A 19,517-nucleotide genomic window follows, 5' to 3' on the forward strand; every position below is an offset into this window, starting at 1 on the left:
TATTATTATAATTTGTGTGTGATATATATATATATATATATATATTGGGCTACAAAACCATTACACCCTAAAACAAAAATTCATTATTTACTGAATGGGTGTCATATGGTGCAAATCGCCTCACTTTGTAGCTCATCCACTACACATAGCCTAATAAAAAATAAAGATTAAAATAAACATATCTTAACAATATTTTGATAAAATTAAATATATTTATGCAGGTGAGGTCTTTGCCGGGGCGTAGCTTTAGTTGGGACCAGGGGTGCCCCCGGCTCTCTCCGTTTTTTCGCTCGGTAGTGTAAAGTTATCATTTTTTGGCCGATATGTAGTATAAAGTTACCCGTTTTCGACCGAAATTTTGAGCCCGGAACTCTTAGTTTTTTGCTCGGTAATGTAAATTTATCCTTTTTTTCCACGAAAATTTTTATGCATAGTGTAAATTTACCTGTTTCCGACCAAAATTTTGAGCATGACCTTTTTTTCGTTCGGCAGTGTAAATTTATTCTTTTTCAGCCGAAAATTTTTATACATGGTCTAAATTCACCTGTTTCCGAACGAAATTTTGAGCTCACCCTCTCTAGTCTATGTATTTTTTTATCCATATTGAGTCCGACCTCCTTGACATGTATGTCCAAGCTTCGCTACTTGTCTTTGCATTGTACTTCTATGGAATGATCGTGAGTGGTTATAACTTATAAGTGTAAGAGAGAAAATGTTGTTAATCACTAAATTTTGGTAAGATATTGTTCATTTTTTTTTTAACTTTTTTAAATATTTTTTGAAAGGGTTGTGAAGGTAAAGAGAAAAACATAATGATAAAAATATAAAAAAAATATTATTTAATTAAAAAGAAGATATAAAAAGTATTGAATTTTAGTATAAGTTTATAGATAAAGATATAAAAGCTACACCGAATGCTCTTAGCAAACAACCTTCACCTATGTTTTAACTAGAGCTGTTATTACCGCATAAAATCAAAGCAAACTCATATCATTGAATTAAAATAGGGCGAAAAAATTTTTAAATAAAAAACAAAGTTATTTTACTTCATGTGATTTAAATCCAATATCTTTAAATGTTTAAGAGACTTCGTTTTTGTCTTACTGGACACCAACCACAGTCCATATGGCTAACTAAAAATATGGAAATTTGGTTTATCTAAATTGAAAGAATTGGTGTAAACTGTTATTATTTTTAATATAATCCTACCTTGCCTTTCATAAAAAGTAAATAAATAAAATCAACCAAACTTGTTAAACCCATAAAAGGTTTAGTAGTTGACGAACATTCTAAGTGATCATACCTTCAAAGTACGGATGAACATTTTAAGTACCGCACCGAGTTAAGTTTTCAGATGGTACTATTATTTCCTGAATTTTGCATGAAATACCGTTACTGAACCGAACATTTTAGTATCGGTATCAAATATTTAGAATCTTCGAGATCGGGGATTTTCAGGGTCGGTATTGGTTGCATCGCGGCTCATCCCTGTTGCAAAGGAAGGGTCTTATGACCATTTTTTCACACCTCAAACCAGTTAAACCAAAGTACCAAACCATGACACGTAGTCTCACCGCCAACTAGCTCATGATGGTCATATCTAATGGCGGCAGGTGACGGCTCGGTGCAAACTAAACCACCAACAGAAACATGCGCATCCACAGTTTTACATACAATTATTCATACAATACTTAAAAGCAGCAAAAACACCAAACCATCAAACTATATCAACTGCAGCTAAAAACATTCACACATAAATCCATGAAAATAAAACCGCTAATCGATAAGTTAACATAAACGACATCAAAAGCTCCTACGCAGCACAACCTCCACACATAATGCCCCTGTTATCATCAAACAAAAGTTTTGTAAAAACGCGCACAAAACAAAAACTTTAAACACACTTCAAATATATATATATATATAATGGTGTAACACTTACAAAAGCGAGCAGCCGGAGCTTTTACGCCTTTTGTGCCTCATCACCTCCTTCCGCCTTGGCGGTTGAAGAACAACCTTAATGGCGGTATCAAAAACCGCTTTCACATTCTAGAGAAAAAAAAGAGTTTACTTTAAGACTAGGGGTGCAAACGAGCCGAGCTGCTCGCGAGCTACTCGAGATCGGCTCGTGAAAAAGCTCGATCGAGCCGAGCTTAAAGGGGCCCAAGCCCGAGCTCGAGCCTAAAAGAAAGCTCGCTAAATAAACGAGCCCGAGCTTCACTTATCGAGCTCGAGCCGGCTCGCGAGCCTTAACGAGCATGTCATTTATATATTTTTTTATAATTATATATATTAATATATACATATATATATTTAATAATTATTAATTGATATATATGATTTTATGAAAAAAAATAACTAAATAACATATATTATTTTATATATATAGTTATAATGAAAATACATATACAAACATAACTATAAATATATAAAAATTAATTAATAAATATTAAACGAGCCGAGCAAGAGCCTGGTCGAGCTTGGGCTCAGCTCGGCTCATTTGCACCCCTATTTAAGACTTGTTTGTTTACTAGTAAAAGTGTGAATAAAATATAAAAAATTTTTGGTTTGATTTGTTTACCTGTTGAGTTTTCGAGCTGCATTCGATATAAGCAGCCGCACCGATTTGTTTCCTCAGTTCCTCACCCTAATAAACATAACACAAATTATATAATAAGAATTTTTCTTTAGCAGGTAACAACTAAAAAGCTCAAAATATTGATATTTTAGTACCTGAGCAGATGTAATAACATTGGAACCGTAATGATCAGCTAAATATCCGTTGTCATTGCGAAGATCTAGAAGCAAAAAAAATTAAACAAATACTGAAGAATTTTGTGAAAAATAAAAAAAAATGTTTATATAGATTGTGATATGTACCTAGTTTTGTCCCGACGAGTACTACTGGAACGTTTGGTGCAAATCGTCGAAGCTCAGGCATCCACTGTATGAAGTCGTGGATAACATTTAAATGATTAGTTACTCAACATTTATCCAACAAGTAAATTAAATCTTATATTTAGCTAACATATTTTTTCTGCTTAAATGTTTTTTTTTAAAGTCATAATACAGCTAAAAAGATATAATATGCTTATTTTTATCTCCATGAAAGAAAGTTATTAATTTTGAGGCTGAAAGTGAGACATTTTGACTTAAAAGTCAAAACTGACTTAAATTTGTGGGAAGAATTTAGCTTGATGTTTCTCTTGTTTTCAAGATTAAAAGTCAAATGCTAATCCATTTGACTTTAGAAAAGTCAAAATTAATTCCAACTTAGAAAAAATATAGTAAATACAAAAGGTTTCAACTTGATTACAAGTTTTATATTAATTTTCAAGATTCAAAATACTGCAAAATGAAAATATATGTTGACTTGTCTTTCTCCACAATGACAAGTAATCTTAGAACATAAGCCATTTGACTTTTAAAAGTCAAAACAATTCTAGTATCACGAAGAAGTTAACGATTTCAGCTCGATCATCGTTTCGTTTTTCTTTATCAAAGATTCAAGAATCATAGACCAAAAAGGGTTGGTTGATAGTGAAATCTTAACTGAGATTCAAAAAATCCAACTATGAATCTTACAGTAACAACATAATATTTTGAAAATTTATAAAAAGAAGAGAGCACTAAATAAAGTTGTACCTTTTTAAGAACATTTTCATAGCTTGCCATACTGATTAAAGAGAAAGCTAATATAAATATGTCTGCACCTCTGTAGCTTAGTGGCCTTAATCTGCTGTAATCTTCTTGACCTTTAAATCACAAAAAAAAAATTAATTAAATTAAATAAACTACCAATTAGCCAATATATATCTACTATATGATACTTTTCTTTAAATGCCCGTAATGTGTCTATACAGGGGAGGCTCTGAGGGTGGGCGATGTGGGCGCCCAACCAGGGCACGTTTTTTTCAGGGGCATAAATTTAAAAAAAACTGATATTATATATATTATATATATAATATTAATAAAATTAAGAGAACTTTTTGAAATTAAGAAATTTGAGAAACATTTTGAGCCACAAAAAAGCCTCTTAAAAATATTAAAAAAAATTATAAAACAAAAAAAAATGAAAATTATAAAAAAGTAAAAAAAAACCAAAAATTTTGATTTTTCATCCTAGTTTCATAAAAAAATGTAATTATACACATATGTATATTTGTTTTTAATCTCGATTTACATAATGTACACATATGTATATTATCATTTATCTTGATTGTACATATGTGTATAAAGAATAACATGTATAAATTTAAAAAAATAAGTATTATAAATATGTGTATAATTTTGATAAACCGATATATTTTTTTTATTTTTTTATGAAACCGGGATGAAAAATATTAAAAAAATTATAAACGAAAAAAAACGAAAATTTTTAGAAAGTAAAAAAACCAAAAATTTTGATTTTTCATCCTGGTTTCTTAAAAAAACGTAATTATACACATATGTATATTTGTTTTTAATCTCGATTTACATAATGTACACATATGTATATTATCATTTATCTTGATTTACATATGTGTATAAAGAATAACATGTATAAATTTAAAAAAATAAGTATTATAAATATGTGTATAATTTTGATAAACCGATATATTTTTTTTATTTTTTATGAAACCGGGATGAAAAATATTAAAAAAATTATAAACGAAAAAAAACGAAAATTTTTAGAAAGTAAAAAAACCAAAAATTTTGATTTTTCATCCTGGTTTCATAAAAAAACGTAATTTTTAGAAAGTAAAAAAACCAAAAATTTTGATTTTTCATCCTGGTTTCATAAAAAAATGTAATTACACACATATGTATATTTGTTTTTAATCTCGATTTACATAATGTACACATATGTATATTATCATTTATCTTGATTGTACATATGTGTATAAAGAATAACATGTATAAACTTTAAAAAATAAGTATTATATATATGTGTATAATTTTGATAAACCGATATATTTTTTTTATTTTTTTATGAAACCGGGATGAAAAATAAATTTTTGGGTTTTTTTCGTTTTATAATTTTAACATAGAGGCTTAATTTGTTGTCCCACTTTGTAATTCTAACATTTGTCCCACCAGCATTGTATAAGTATACCGTACAACATATTGCCAAGTATTGTACGGTATAACCTATAAAGCAGCCAAGCAGGTGGGACAAACGTATAGTGGGACCACCATGTCCCATCGTATAACATAGTTTGTAGTGTTATATTGAACGGTACAAGTCTACAATACCGGTGGGACATGACAAAGACAGGATATATATATGAAGTGGGACATAAAATCTAAACTTTTATCACATATATGATCTTAAATTAGTACATTGACTATTATTTTGTTTTGAGATAAATTACCAGCAGTATCCCATAATCCCAAGTTGACAATGTTTCCATCAACAGCCACATTAGCACTAAAATTGTCAAAAACTGTTGGAATATAATCCTGCAAAAAACAAAAAAAATAAATAAAACAAAGGTAAGAGGAAACAATATCAAAATTCAAAATCCAAAAATTAAACACACTAATTATAATTAGCAGAAACAAAGGTGATTTTTGAACAATGCTATAGTGACTTGTACCATGTGAAGTGGGAGTGGTATTATAAGGTCTAACTCATACTCATAATAATAATAATAATAATAATAATAATAATAATAAAGCTAAATTAACATCTGGTCAACCAAAATCTGATAAAGATTATAAAAAGTTAAAACCCGGAAATTTAAATTAGGAAAAAGACAGGTAATGAAGCTGTAGTGACTTGTACACTGTGCAATAGAAATTGTACAAATATGGTCTTCTAAGTGTTAAAGATTCAATCTTTCATACAAAAATCAAAAAATTTACACAAACCCACATGATATCAACATCTAAAGAGTAAACCCACAAATTTTATTTATGTATTTATTTATTTTATATTATTATTTTTTAGAATTTATACAAATACACTAAAACTCACAATAACAAAGCTATCAACATCTAAAAACAACTGATACTACTAAAGAAAGACAAACCCACAAATTAAAAAAACTATACTTGACAAGAACAAATGTGAGTATGCATTCTATGCTTCAGTGACTTGTACATTGTACAACAAGGTTTAACCAAAAATCAAGAACCTAAAATGCAAGAAAAATAAAGGGTTTCTCTATATGAAATAGGTATTTCAAAAAATAATATATTTCATAAAAATATATATATATATACTTACAGTAGGAAACCTGTTGCTAGTGTAACATATCAGCATACAAGTTTTACCAACAGCTCCATCACCAACAGTAACACATTTTATGAACTTTGAAACACTCATTTTTGTGTTCTTGAGCTTCTGCAAAATTTTTTAATGGTAGTTTAATAAATAAAAAAAATCCTTAAAAATAGTGTTTGAAGAGTGAACAAGAAGATTCAGAGAGAAGAGAGAGAGAGAAAGGTTGTGCAGAAGAGGAGTGTGTTTTTTTAGTATATTGCCACCTTGTTCCAAGACTGTACTTGGTTTCAAGAAAGAAAATTAAAACGTTTATTAATTATTATTATTATTATTATTATTATTATTTTGAACGGCCAATTAAGTAACGCCGGGTACTCCGTACGCCGCCCCCATTGGCTAAAGGTAGCCCGAGCCGGCCACTAGTCCGGACGGACGGAGCCCCTAGCGGTCCACCTGTTGAGGGATTCACCGGATAAAACCCGACCCCCACGCCCGCCAAAAGGCACGACAGCGAGGAGCCGGTAAAACCGGGTGAGATCATGACTCGAACCCTGGCAAGTCAGGGTCATCTCTCATATCTCCCATAAGTTGGTGGTAATAAGATTTGATTCCCCTACCTCTCACTTGTAAAGTGAATGTTCTACTATTGAATCACAACCAACTTATAATATTAATTATTATTATGTTGCATTGTGAAAATATGTGTGCTTATTTTTTATATATTGTGTTTCCTACGGGTTGTCATGTTTAGATTAGTGTGCTTGTTTTCTATTTATGTAAAATATATAATTGCTGGTCAAAAAAGTGTAAAATACTAATTTGTTAATCTGTATATATGGGTTGGTTGTATAAAAGTATAGCAAATTATTATAAAATAATTGGCATAAAAGTTTAATTTTTATGTAATAAATTAATGTATTTTTTTTTTACTTTTAGATGTAATAAATTGTTATTTGTTGTTTTAGAGTTTTGACATGAAATGATTTGTTGGGGAAAAAATAAATGGTTTTTAATATTTATTTTTTTAAGCAACTTAGATAATTTAACATTTTGATCACAATTTAAACATATAAAAAGCACATGAATAATAAATTGGATGTGGTTTAATGGTAGAGCATTCACTTTATTAGTGAGAGGTTGGAGGTTCAAACCTCACTATCACCAATTTATATGGGAGATATGAGAGATAACCATGGCTTGCCAGGGTTCGAGACCTGATCTCACCCGGTTTTACCGGCTCCTCGCTGTCGTGTCATTTGGCGGGCATGGAGGTCGGGTTTTATCCGGGAAATCCCTCAATAGGTGGACCGCTAGGGGCCCCGTTCGTCCGGACTAGTGGCCGGCTCGGGCTACCTTTAGCCAATGGAAGTCGCGTACGAAGTACCCGACGTTACTTAGTTGATCGTTCAAAAAAAAAAGCAACTGCAAAACTTCCCTTGGTAATTTGTCAGTGATTTCCCAATGGGTTATCGACAAATACTTATCCGTTTGTATTTTTTCTAATCTTTTTTTGCTCTTGTCGAAAATCTATAATATATATAAACGAATACATAAAAATCCTAGGTGTCGCGATGTGGTCGCTCCCCCTTTTTTTGGAGTCACCAGATTTGCTAGATTTTTAAATTGAGGCTTCTCATGCATTTGACCCAAATTCATGGGTATGGATCTTACCAAACCCAGATATTCCTTAAACGAGTTATAACATCTCCATAAATAAAAAATTATTCTCACCAAATTATTGATGTAAAAATCCTATAAAATAGGATATACTAAAAATTAATATCTTATTTATTTTAAAAAATATATATATTATTTAAATTAAAAAACCAATTTAATAGTAAAAAAATAAACGGGTCTTGGGTCTTATCAAACCATAAGTAGTAGCCTGTAAACGAACCGAACGTTCGATGAACTGTTCGTGAATTGTTCGGCGGGAAGTTCGTTTATTTAATAAACGAGCGAACATGAACAATAAGTTTGTGTTCGTTTAATTAAACGAACGAACATGAACACATGTTCCGTTCGTTCATTTATGTTCATGAACGTTCGTCTATGTTCGTTTATTTATGTTTGTTTCTGTCTATTTATTTATGTTTGTTTATTCGTTAATAAAAAATAATTAAATATTATTTGGATGAATCATATACTTAAAGTTTTATATTTGTTAACTTGTGTTCATTTAAGTGTTTCATTTATGCTTGTTTATGTTTGTATGTGTTCATATATGTTCATTTATCTTTGATCAATTATATTCATTTAGAAACGAACACATATATTCATTTTTTAAATAAACGAATATGAACATAAATATTTGTTCGATTAAGTGTTCGTGTTCCTTTAAAGTTAAATGAACGAACACGAACATGCCAATGTTCGTGTTCTTTCAATTCGTTTACATGCTTTCATTATTCACATTGATGAATACATCGGTCTTAATCTCTAGACTCTGCTGATTTTATTTATGTTCGTTTGTGTTCGTGAACCATTCATGAACACATTAATTTCATTAATCAACGAACACGAACAAAAAATCGCGTTCGGTAAGTGTTCGTGAACACATTATTTCCTTAACGAACGAACACGAACAAGGCCTTGTTCGTGTTCGTTCGGTTCGTTTACAGCCCTAATAAGTAGTATATTATTAACTTTCATAATTATTATTTATAATTAAAAAACCAATTTTATAGTAAAAGAAATAAACGGGTCTTGGGTCTCATCAAAACCATATAGTTTTTAAACCGAGTTATAACATCTTATTTATTTGTCAAACAATTTATCATCAAACATAAGTATATTATTAACTTTCATACAATAAAAAAATATAAATACAAAAAATAAATAAATATTAAAACAAATAATATAAAACAACCTCTGTAATACGAGGGTAAAAACTAGTTACTAGATAAAGATCAATCGATAAATGCTAGCCGTCAGTGATAATCCATCATTGATACTTCTATTTGCTAATGGTGTTTAGTTTGTACCCGAAAACTTAACATACAACACGTGTGTCATCCCATCTTTGCTAAATCCAATTTGCATATATAAAGTATAGTACAATAATATGTCGCACTTTAGCAAGCTAAGCTACGTCTATGAATCTATGATAGCGGAAAACGAGTAAAAACCTGTAACATCCCGAAATTTCCAGGTAATATTAATTATATTACTTAATATTAGAGAGAAAGTTTACCCGGGTTATTAGGAAATAAATAATAGAGTATGAGTTGGTATGAGTCGGGCTAGTGTTGGATTAATTGAGATGGGTTAAATGAGAATGGGCCTCGGGTCCGTGGGCTTAGAGGGATATAAATATCCCATCCCAAACCCAATCTTTCATTTCCACCTTCTTTCTTCACACACTCAAAACACACACATTCTAGCCGATCAAGATTCGAAGCCGAGACCCGAGATTTTGTTGATAGATCTGAGTTGGTAAGGTAAGAACAAATCCAACAAAGCTAATATTACTGAAAATGGTTAGGATTGGATGGGTTAACCGGACCCGAAACCCAAACTGCCCAAATCGGACCCCTAAAACGTCGATTTTAGGCCGATTTGATGGTTGGGATTTGTAGGCGCCGATCATACGATTCCGTGGGTACCAAAATCGAGTTATTTGGCTAAGAAACGAAGGAGTTATGGGCAAACAGATCTGCAGCGCGATAACTTCGCCTGCAAGATTAAGTTCGCCTGATGAACTTCGCCTTCAAGCGTAACTTCTCCTTCAAGCGCAACTTCGCCTAAGGATAACTTCGCCTACGGCCAAGTTCGCCTAAGGATAACTTCGCCTGAAGCCAAGTTCGCCTAAGGATAACTTCGCCTGAAGCCAAGTTCGCCTAAGGTTTAACTTCGCCTGAAGCCAAGTTCGCCTAAGGTTTAACTTCGCCTGAAGCCAAGTTCGCCTAAGGTTTAACTTCGCCTGAAGCTAAGTTCGCCCGAGGGTTAACTTCGCCTAAAGCCAAGTTTGATTAGAAAATAAATTATAAAGCGATAAGTTAAAGTAAGCTAATACTAGGCCACCAGATTAGATCAGACGAGTATTGATACGTGTAACTTGTACAGTCAGCCGAGCTCAGATAGAGAGGGAATTTACAGCTATCTGAAAAAGAAGCAGAATTCAGGTGAGTTTCTAGCCCCATTCCTTGTTATGTTTTCGGGGCTGTGTGCATACTCGATGTGTTGTTAATACATTTATCCTAAGTGATAAGTGTATGTCATATGTGATATGTGTGATAGATATGAATGATTGTTTGTCGGTACGCGAACGATCTTCGGATATTGCGCGTACTGTCAGGTTAAAAATAAAGGTACGAATATTATATATCGTAGATGTATGAATATTTCAAATGAATACTTGTCGGGGCGTGAACGATCTTCGGATATTGCACGTAACGACAAGGGGTATGGTTGTTAAATGAATGAGGTAAAGAATGCCTAGAGTGTTCTTATGTTATAATGTAAGTATGTGTGTATAGGTACATGAATGGCATGTGAGTTCTACGTGTGATATGTATGAATGATTGCTTGATGGTACGTGAACGATCTTCGGATATTGCACGTACTGTCAGGTTGTAACGTTATAAATATGGTAAGTATGATATGTATGTTTATGTGTATGAACGTAATAAAGTTAATAAAAGAAGGAAATGACGGTTGTATGGTTGTATGGTTACGAAAAGGGTACCGAGCCCTAATAATACTCGAGGTATGATGTATGGTTGTATGGTAACGAAGAGGGAATCGAACCCTACTAATATTCGAAAACAAGGGACCAGACCCTTATAATATCTGTGATGTTAGGGACCAGACCCTTATAATATCTGTGATGTTGGGGACCAGACCCTTATAATATCTGTGATGTTGGGGACCAGACCCTTATAATATCTGTGATGTTGGGGACCAGACCCTTATAATATCTGTGATGTTAGGGACCAGACCCTTATAATATCTGTGATGTTAGGGACCAGACCCTTACAATATCTGTGAGGATAGGGACCAGACCCTTATAATATCTGTGATGTTAGGGACCAGACCCTTATAATATCTGTGATGTTAGGGACCAGACCCTTATAATATCTGTGAGGTTATAGGGCGAAAGGCTCTTTAAAACGTATGATTATGAATGTAAGGAAAGTATGTAAGTAAGAAAGAAAGTACGTAAGTAAGAATGAAGGTATGAGTGTTTATGTGTGTATGAAAGAAAGTTATGAGGTTAAGTACGTATGTATGTAATAGGGTATTGTATGGTATTGTATGATTAACTAGAACTCACTCAGCGTAGCTGACTTTTAGTATGCACGCAGGTGAGCTGATTATAGAGTTAGCATGAGGATGACACACGTCATGGATTGAACGGCTAACATCTGAAGAAAGAAGTAAAGATGTTTTAAATATAAAGTTTTGTGTTATGGTATCAAAGAAAAGATTTAATGTTTTGTAACAAATGATTGATGTTTTATATTCCGCGAAAAGTTTTAATAAACTCTGATTTGAAGAACTGTGTTTATGAGTAAATCCGACGCTAAAGTAGGGCTACCGGGTTCGGGGCCTTACAAAACCCTGATACAAAAATAACACTCCAATAATACATTAAGGCAGTAATTGTATATGGCACATACCTTATTAATGGAATGTATAAATTCATGAACTTTTGTGATAGAATCAACCTTATCTTGTATTGAGGATTCAATAGACTTATATATCTTGTATTGAGGATTCAATAGACTTATATAGACAATTACATAACAATCACTCCATGATTATAGGAGTGTTGACTAAATACAATAGGAAACAAATAAATACAATAAATGAGTATATTATTCTCTAATACCCCCTTCAATCGAAACGGTGGCGGTCCAAGACGCAACCTAGTACGAAAAGCTTCAAACGATGCTCGTAGAAGACTTTTAGTGAAGATGTCAGCCACCTGAAGATTGGTGGGAACAAAGCGAGTGTAAAGCTTGCCCGAAGTTACGAGTTCTCGTATGAAATGGTAATCCAAGTCAATATGCTTTGCATGCTTGTGAGACACGGGGTTCTGAGTCATAAAAAGGGCACTTTTATTATCACACAGTAGAGTGGGTTGATCAGGAGGCAAGGCATGTAACTCTTGTAGCAAATGAGTAATCCAAACTATTTCAGCAGTTGTGTTTGCCATTGCTCTATATTCAGATTCACAACTAGAGCGTGAGACCGTTGGTTGTTTCTTTGCACTCCAGGATACTAGATTACCACCCAAAAAAATAGAGTAACCATATGTGGACCTTCGGGTTTCAATGCATCGAGCCCAGTCAGCATCGGAATAGCCGACTAAAGAAGATTTAAGAGGCCGACTGAATGTGAGACCAAATGAAAGTGTACCTTTAACGTAACGAAGAATGCGCTTAACCGACTGAAAATGATCAACGGTAGGAGCGTGCAGAAATTGACACACCTGATTAACAGCATAAGATAGATCCAGTCGAGTGATTATAAGGTACTGAAGAGCACCAACAAGCGATCGATATAACGTGGGATCTGAGAATGGTTCCCCGGTTGTGAGAAAGGTTTCATGCGGGGCAAGAGGTGTGCTAATCGGCTTGGAGTCAAAAAGTTCGGCTCGCTTGAGAATATCTGTTGCATATTTTGATTGGGTAAGAAAGAGACCCGTGTCCGTATAGGCAACTTCCAGGCCTAAAAAATAGTTGAGATTCCCAAGATCTTTAATGGAAAATTCAGCATTGAGCCGAGAAATGAAAGAACCAATAGTCGTCTCATCGTTACCCGTAAGAATAAGATCATCCACGTAGACAAGCAAATACATGGTGCAAGCGGATCGACGAAACACAAACAAAGAAGTGTCCGCTCGACTGCATGTGAAACCATAGGACAAAAGAAACGAGCTCAATCGTTGGAACCATGCTCGGGGGGCCTGTTTCAGACCGTATAAGGATTTAGAAAGTTTGCACACGTGATTTGGAAAGTCAAGATTAATGAAGCCTGGTGGTTGTTCCATTAAGACTGTCTCGTTCAGGTACCATTAAGGAAGGCATTTTTAACATCAAGTTGGTGCAACTTCCATTGGTTTAAGACAGTTATGGATAGGACAATACGAACTGTCGATGCTTTAACCACGGGACTAAAAGTGTGCGAGTAATCAAGACCCGGTATTTGAGTATAACCTTGCGCTACTAGACGCGCCTTGTATCGTTCAATAGACCCATCAGAGTGATACTTAATTCTGTAAACCCATTTTGACCCAACAATATTTGTAGATGGTGGACGAGGTACTAGCGTCCAAGTGCGATTAAGGTGCAAGGCCACAATTTCTTCATTCATAACAGCTAGCCATTTGGCATCTTTCGACGCGGATTTGAAACCACGTGGTTCGGTAGCGGAAAATAAAGCCATATGGAGAGAGTGACTTGTAAAAGTGGCGAAATCGGCTATATGCTTCGGTTTAAAAATTCCCGATTTAGACCGAGTTGTCATAGAATGAGCAGAAGTAGTATTAGTGGTGGATGTGGTGTTTGTATTTTGAGTGGCTGAAGCTAAAGGAGATGATTGGGTAGTTGGTGGATTTGGATCGGTTGTGGTGGGAGAAATGGTATGGGCTGATGGTGAAATATTGGGTTGGCTAGTATCTATATCAGGTGTAGTAATGGGTTGGATAGGCTCTGGATTGGGAGATGGAGTATGATGGGAGGGAGAGTGAGCACATAATGGGCATGATTCTGATGAGCTGGTGGATGAGGATGAACTGGTTGATGTGAGTTGAGTTTGTGAGACTTGGCTAGGCAGATTCTTGACATAAGAGCTGATTGGGCCAGTGGACTCTTCCAAAAATGATGTTATTTCAAGCTCGGATAAACTGTTAACATTCATAGCTCCTTTAAACGGAAACGCCTTTTCATTAAATCGTGCATGCCGAGTAATATAAACCCGAGAAGTGGATGGATCAAGGCACCGATACCCTTTATATTGCGTGTTGTACCCAATGAAGACACAAGGTATACTTCTTGGTGCAAGCTTATGCTTCGAGTAGTCATGTAGGTGTGGAAAAACTTGGCAACCAAAAGCACGAAAGTTTGCATATTGCGGGTCATGATTAAACATGAGTTGAAAAGGTGACTTGTTGTCTAATAGTGCAGTAGGTAATCGATTTATTATAAACGTTGCTGAAGTGAAAGCGTCCACCCAATAAGAAGCCGGTATGTGAGCATTAAATAACATAGCAAGCCCTGTTTCAACAATATGCCTATGTTTACGTTCTGCCCGACCATTTTGTTGAGGTGTATATGGGCAAGAAAACCGGTGAAAAGTACCATTTTCCTCAAAAACTTTGCGAACGGTATGGTTCACAAATTCAGTTCCACCATCGCTTTGAAAGACTTTAATCTTCCTTCCACATTGTGTCTGAACAAGATTTAAAAACGCGGGTAAAACCGTATAAAATCCTGTTTAGGTTTTAAGAGGATAAAACCAAGTAAACCTGGAGTAATCATCAATAAACACAACATAATACATATAACCATCTTTGGAAGCAATAGGTGCCGGCCCCCATAAGTCACAATGCACAAGATCTAAAGGATGCAAAGATCGTTTTAAATTAATATCAAAAGAAAGTCTTTGTCCTTTTGCAAGTTGACAAGGTGTGCAAATGTTTGGTTTGGGCAAAACCGAAGTAACAGACAAGGCCCCCAACTTATTTAAAAGATAAATAATATCAAAAGAAACATGGCCTAAACGAGCATGCCATAATTCATAAGAAGCTCCTGTTGAAATAGTAGCAACCAAAGCTTGTGGAACTTCTTTCAACACATATAGGCCATTTTCACAACTTCCTTTAGCAAGAACTCTTTTTGTTTTCTGATCCTGAATATGAAAAATGGTTGAGATAAAAGAACATCAACCGGATAGTCGGATGTCAATTTGCTCACAGATAATAATTTCTTTGTGAGATTAGGAATAACAAGTACATCCCGTAACTTAATATGATCAGAAATAATGGAAGTACCCGTATGAGTCACAGGGAGCGATTTACCATTGCCAAATAAAACACGAGTGTTACCTTGATAAGGAGCAGATTGATTTAACGATTCAAAATCAGGAGCCATATGTGCGGTTGCCCCAGAGTCAACATTCCAATCCGGCGTGTTATGAGTAACGTGACATTGAGCATGAAATACTTTAGCTAGGGAGTCATCTAATGAAGCATGTGGTCTTGCATATTTTGGTAAGTCAGGACAAGAAGTTGCCATATGGTCATGAGATTTGCAAAGTTGACACTTGGATGGTTGTTTTTCATAGTACCTGCCTCGACCACCATGATAACCCCTTCCACGAGAATTATTGCCCCGGTAATTATTAGAGAAACGTCCACGAGAGGGATGAGTATGCTGAGCTTGAAACGCAGCTGGGGGTGTACTTGTACCGTGAAGGGACTGGACAAAAAGTTCGTGACTTTCGGCTTTAGATACAAGATCTCGAAAAAGTGGTGTGGGTTTGGTATTACGTATGGATGTTGAGAAGTTTTCAAAGGAAGGACCGAGCCCCCAGAGGAACCAATGAATCTTGTCGGGTTCTACCACCGGATTACCAACCGCAGCTAACTGATCACATATAGATTTGAATTTACGACCGTATTTAGTGACGGTCGACGTACCTTTGGTAAGTTTCCTGAGAGTGTCACGTAAGGCATACACGCGCTCAAGGGAAGAGTTGCTGTATGCGGATTCAAGAGCCAGCCAGATGTTACGGGCCCCGGAGATACCGAGTACTTCAGCGGCGGCTTCTTCAGTAAGTGAGGCATTCAAGATTACTACTGCTCGCTGGTCATTTGCTTTCCAAGTAACAGCTTCTGGGTTGGAGATAATTTTGTTATCAACAGTGAGGGTGGTCGGCGGTTCAGGGCAGGAGTCGTCAATATGACCGCTAAGCTTTTGTAGGTTGAAGATAGGGAGCATGTGATTACTCCATAGTAGGTAGTTGGTAGAGTTTAGTTTGATTGTGATAAGATGAAGGAGAGTGCTCGTGGTTAAGGAAGAATCAGTGGCGTCGGCCATGGGAGAGGGAAGGAAGAAACGATAGGAAGTTAGGGTTTTAGGAGAGAAAATAGGATCGTATGGCTGATACCATGTGATAGAATCAACCTCATCTTGTATTGAGGATTTAATAGACTTATATAGACAATTAAATAACAATCACTCCATGATTATAGGAGTGTTGATTAAATACAATAAGAAACAAATAAATACAATAAATGAGTATATTATTCTCTAATAACTTTTTATTGTTATTAATCACGATTAAATTAATCACGATTAAATAACAGCTTACTTAAATATTAACGAACTATGAATGTTAAACAAGATCGTTTAATCTTAACTTTATAAAAAAATTGCTATACCTGTGAATCTTTATCGAATTATATATCAAGAATAACTTTTATAGTGCAAATGAAATTAATAGAAATGAAGGAATATTCATTTAAAATTATTATTTATAAATTAAATATTTGTCATGCTCTCAAAAGTGCGATTTAAATTACTTTGATTTTCTGAGTGGATTCCAAATTTCCAACTCTCTTTTATTTGATTTATTTAATATTCAGTTAGGAACATTCTTATTGTCCACCAAACTTATAATCATTCAATATTAATAATTTTCGCATCAAATGAGTTTGGATCAAATATAAATAAAATTTACATGCTAAACGTGAGAATCACGTAAAATAATTATATATACAAGTAGAGAAATTATGTAAATACTCTAATAATTACTCTATTTATATATATAATTACTATGTACTTGATTCTCACATTTAGCACGTTAATTTCATATGTACGTCAACCTTACCCTAGATCATATAATTATATTCGTTTCTTGTCATGAAAATATATAATATTTAGTACAATTTATTTATTTATTTTGTAAGTTTTTATGCCATAAATCTATCTTCCTCGTCATGGTTACAACGAAATAAATAGACAACATAAACAACCACACACTAATTAATTTGATGTAGGGAAGACTAAAGTTAATGACATCGTTTAAAACTACCCTTCAATTACCTAGTAATTCTTTCTGAGATGTAATGTCAACCGTCTATATTGATTTTGATGTTTCAAGCCTGGCTATCTAAAAACACCATTTAAGAAGGAAACCACCGTTATAAGAAAACCCCTTAAGTCTGATTTCGAATCTAAGAATGTATTGGACCAAAAGGTTAATTGCGTTACAAACTGTACAATCTACATCTCAAAAACAAGTTTTACAAAAGATGGGTAACTTGATCAGTATATATACTGATTCCATTACAATTTCTTTAAAAGACATTTTTATATTTAATCATTAGTGAAACATTTGTATTTATTTTAAAATTTAAATTATAGCAACTAAGTATTTGGTATATATATATATATACACATGAACATGGTATAAAATGTGTACAATATAAATATTTAACACCACATCCATGCATGCATGCAGGGGCGCCCCGGAGGGTGTGCGAGCCGCACCTCCGGCCGGGGCACGTTATTTTCGGGGGCCAAAACTTTTATAATCTTTTTCGGTAAAGGATCTCGAGTTAATTCGCATCGTCCATTGGTTGATTCGGTCGTTAGTTTTGTTGTTTTAAACCTGCCGCACCGGAAAACTTTTGCCGGAATCAACAAAAAACTTACGATTGCAATATGAAGGTGATGACAAGTTTGAAGAAATGACATAAATGGCCCTTCATCTATATGTCATAATTAAATCTACTATCTACATAGTTAGTCCTTTTAGTTTTGCTTTAGTTATATTTCATCCTTAACTTAATAACTTTATTCAACAACATTCCAAATTCTTTAAACAAGTTCAAAAAATTAAGTTTATATTACATCAACTATATTAATTCTCATTTTGTATTAACAAATCATATAAGCATTCAATTTTAGGGTTTCGAAAATTGGGGTGTTACATTAATACTATATATTTTTATGTTTATTTTTATAACATTAATCGTCGTTTATAAAAATTAGTTTGTATATTTCGTTATTTGTTAAGGCTTGCGGGCCTTTTTATTTCGACTCGACCTAGGTATTCAAAATCTCGAAGACGCCCCTGCATGCATGCAAAGGTATCATCATTGGATTTGTTTTTGTCATCCTCTATTTTGTTTTTAACCTTATTAGCTAGCTAGATTCATAATTTTATTAATTAATTTATAATTATCTAAGTTAACTTTGGTTATGTCGATTGCTACAATAAATAAGCATCACTAATTAAAAGACGTGTAATAGATTTTCTTGATAAAAGAGAGAATCAGTGGTGGGTTTTTTTTTATTTTTTTTTAACTTTAAATGATTGTATAAATGGTTACATATATATGTTTTAATAATTTGCATATGTGATGGTATGATATTGTTACATATATATGTAATCTACTAATTTACATATATGTAAATTATATCAACTGATGATTTTGTTTCTTCGTTCTTCATTCTTTTTCGGTTTCATACAACATAATGATCATATTTCGCATTAAGAATTCATGAATTCAATAATTCTTTGATGTAAAAACATGAACACATAACCGATCAACAGGCCCGGCCTATGAGCTAGCTAAGTCAGACCATTCTCCAAAATATTACAGCTATATACTATATATTTTTAAATGTGCTAAACTTAGGCCCAATCCTTTTGCTTTTGAATTATGTAAGCCTAATTGATGGACAAAACTCAGAACTAAATTTCATATATATATATATAGGTTTTGGATCAAATACAAATGAAATTAATATGCTAAACGTGAGAATCAAGTAGAGTAATTATATATACAAGTAGAATAATTATGTAATTACTCTATAATGTAATTACATAATTACTCTACTTGTATATATAATTACTCTACTTGCTTCTCACGTTTAGTACGTTAATTTCATTTGTACGTTAACCTTCCCCTATATAATATATATATATATATATATATATATATATATATATATATATATATTACACACACACACACACACACACATACAAAGAAAAAAAAATTTTAACTCCTCCAAGGCTCCAACTATAAACTTAATAGTTTATTATTGCCGATCTCAAGCCCGGGTAATGGAGGAGGGTTTATATCAAACTGTTTTTTTTAAAAGGCCTCAACATTGTAGTTCGCTTTAGGCCTCCAAAAACGTTAAGAAGGCCATGCCGATCAAGACATAAATCAAGTTGTTTTTCTTGCATGACTATAATGTTCTAAACAAGGACCCGAAAATATAAGAACTGTATTACCTTAGCAATGATATTTGCTTCAACACTCAACAGTGTGCAAAGTCTTCTT

At 33.6% G+C, this 19,517-nt stretch overlaps 1 protein-coding gene across 1 annotated transcript; it reads right to left on the reverse strand.

Annotated features, from left to right (window-relative positions):
* Positions 1-1,577: 1,577 nt before the first annotated feature.
* Positions 1,578-6,333, reverse strand: LOC143622424 (rac-like GTP-binding protein ARAC7). Its single transcript, XM_077093578.1, has 8 exons — positions 6,212-6,333; positions 5,355-5,442; positions 3,646-3,755; positions 2,881-2,944; positions 2,734-2,798; positions 2,582-2,647; positions 1,943-2,049; positions 1,578-1,844 (listed from the first exon to the last, which is right to left on the reverse strand). The coding sequence occupies exons 1-8, from the start codon at positions 6,308-6,310 to the stop codon at positions 1,814-1,816; spliced, it is 630 nt and encodes a 209-aa protein (XP_076949693.1). The 5' UTR covers positions 6,311-6,333; the 3' UTR covers positions 1,578-1,813.
* Between the last annotated feature and the right edge of the window lie 13,184 nt (positions 6,334-19,517).

This window comes from Bidens hawaiensis, unplaced genomic scaffold (assembly GCF_021521415.1).
Source record: "Bidens hawaiensis isolate Kalapana, Puna unplaced genomic scaffold, B.hawaiensis_p1.1 tig00003141_1, whole genome shotgun sequence".
Classification (NCBI taxonomy): domain Eukaryota; kingdom Viridiplantae; phylum Streptophyta; class Magnoliopsida; order Asterales; family Asteraceae; genus Bidens; species Bidens hawaiensis.

What these genes read in the sequence shown, in the direction of transcription:
- LOC143622424 (XM_077093578.1), bottom strand. Translation starts at nt 6,310, where the DNA reads ATGAGTGTTTCAAAGTTCATAAAATGTGTTACTGTTGGTGATGGAGCT. An exon ending in GGGATTATGGGATACTGCTG is followed by an intron (nt 3,756 to 5,354) that starts GTAATTTATCTC and finishes TGTGATTTAAAG; the next exon opens with GTCAAGAAGATTACAGCAGA. An exon ending in GCAGCTCGAAAACTCAACAG is followed by an intron (nt 2,050 to 2,581) that starts GTAAACAAATCA and finishes TTTTTTCTCTAG; the next exon opens with AATGTGAAAGCGGTTTTTGA.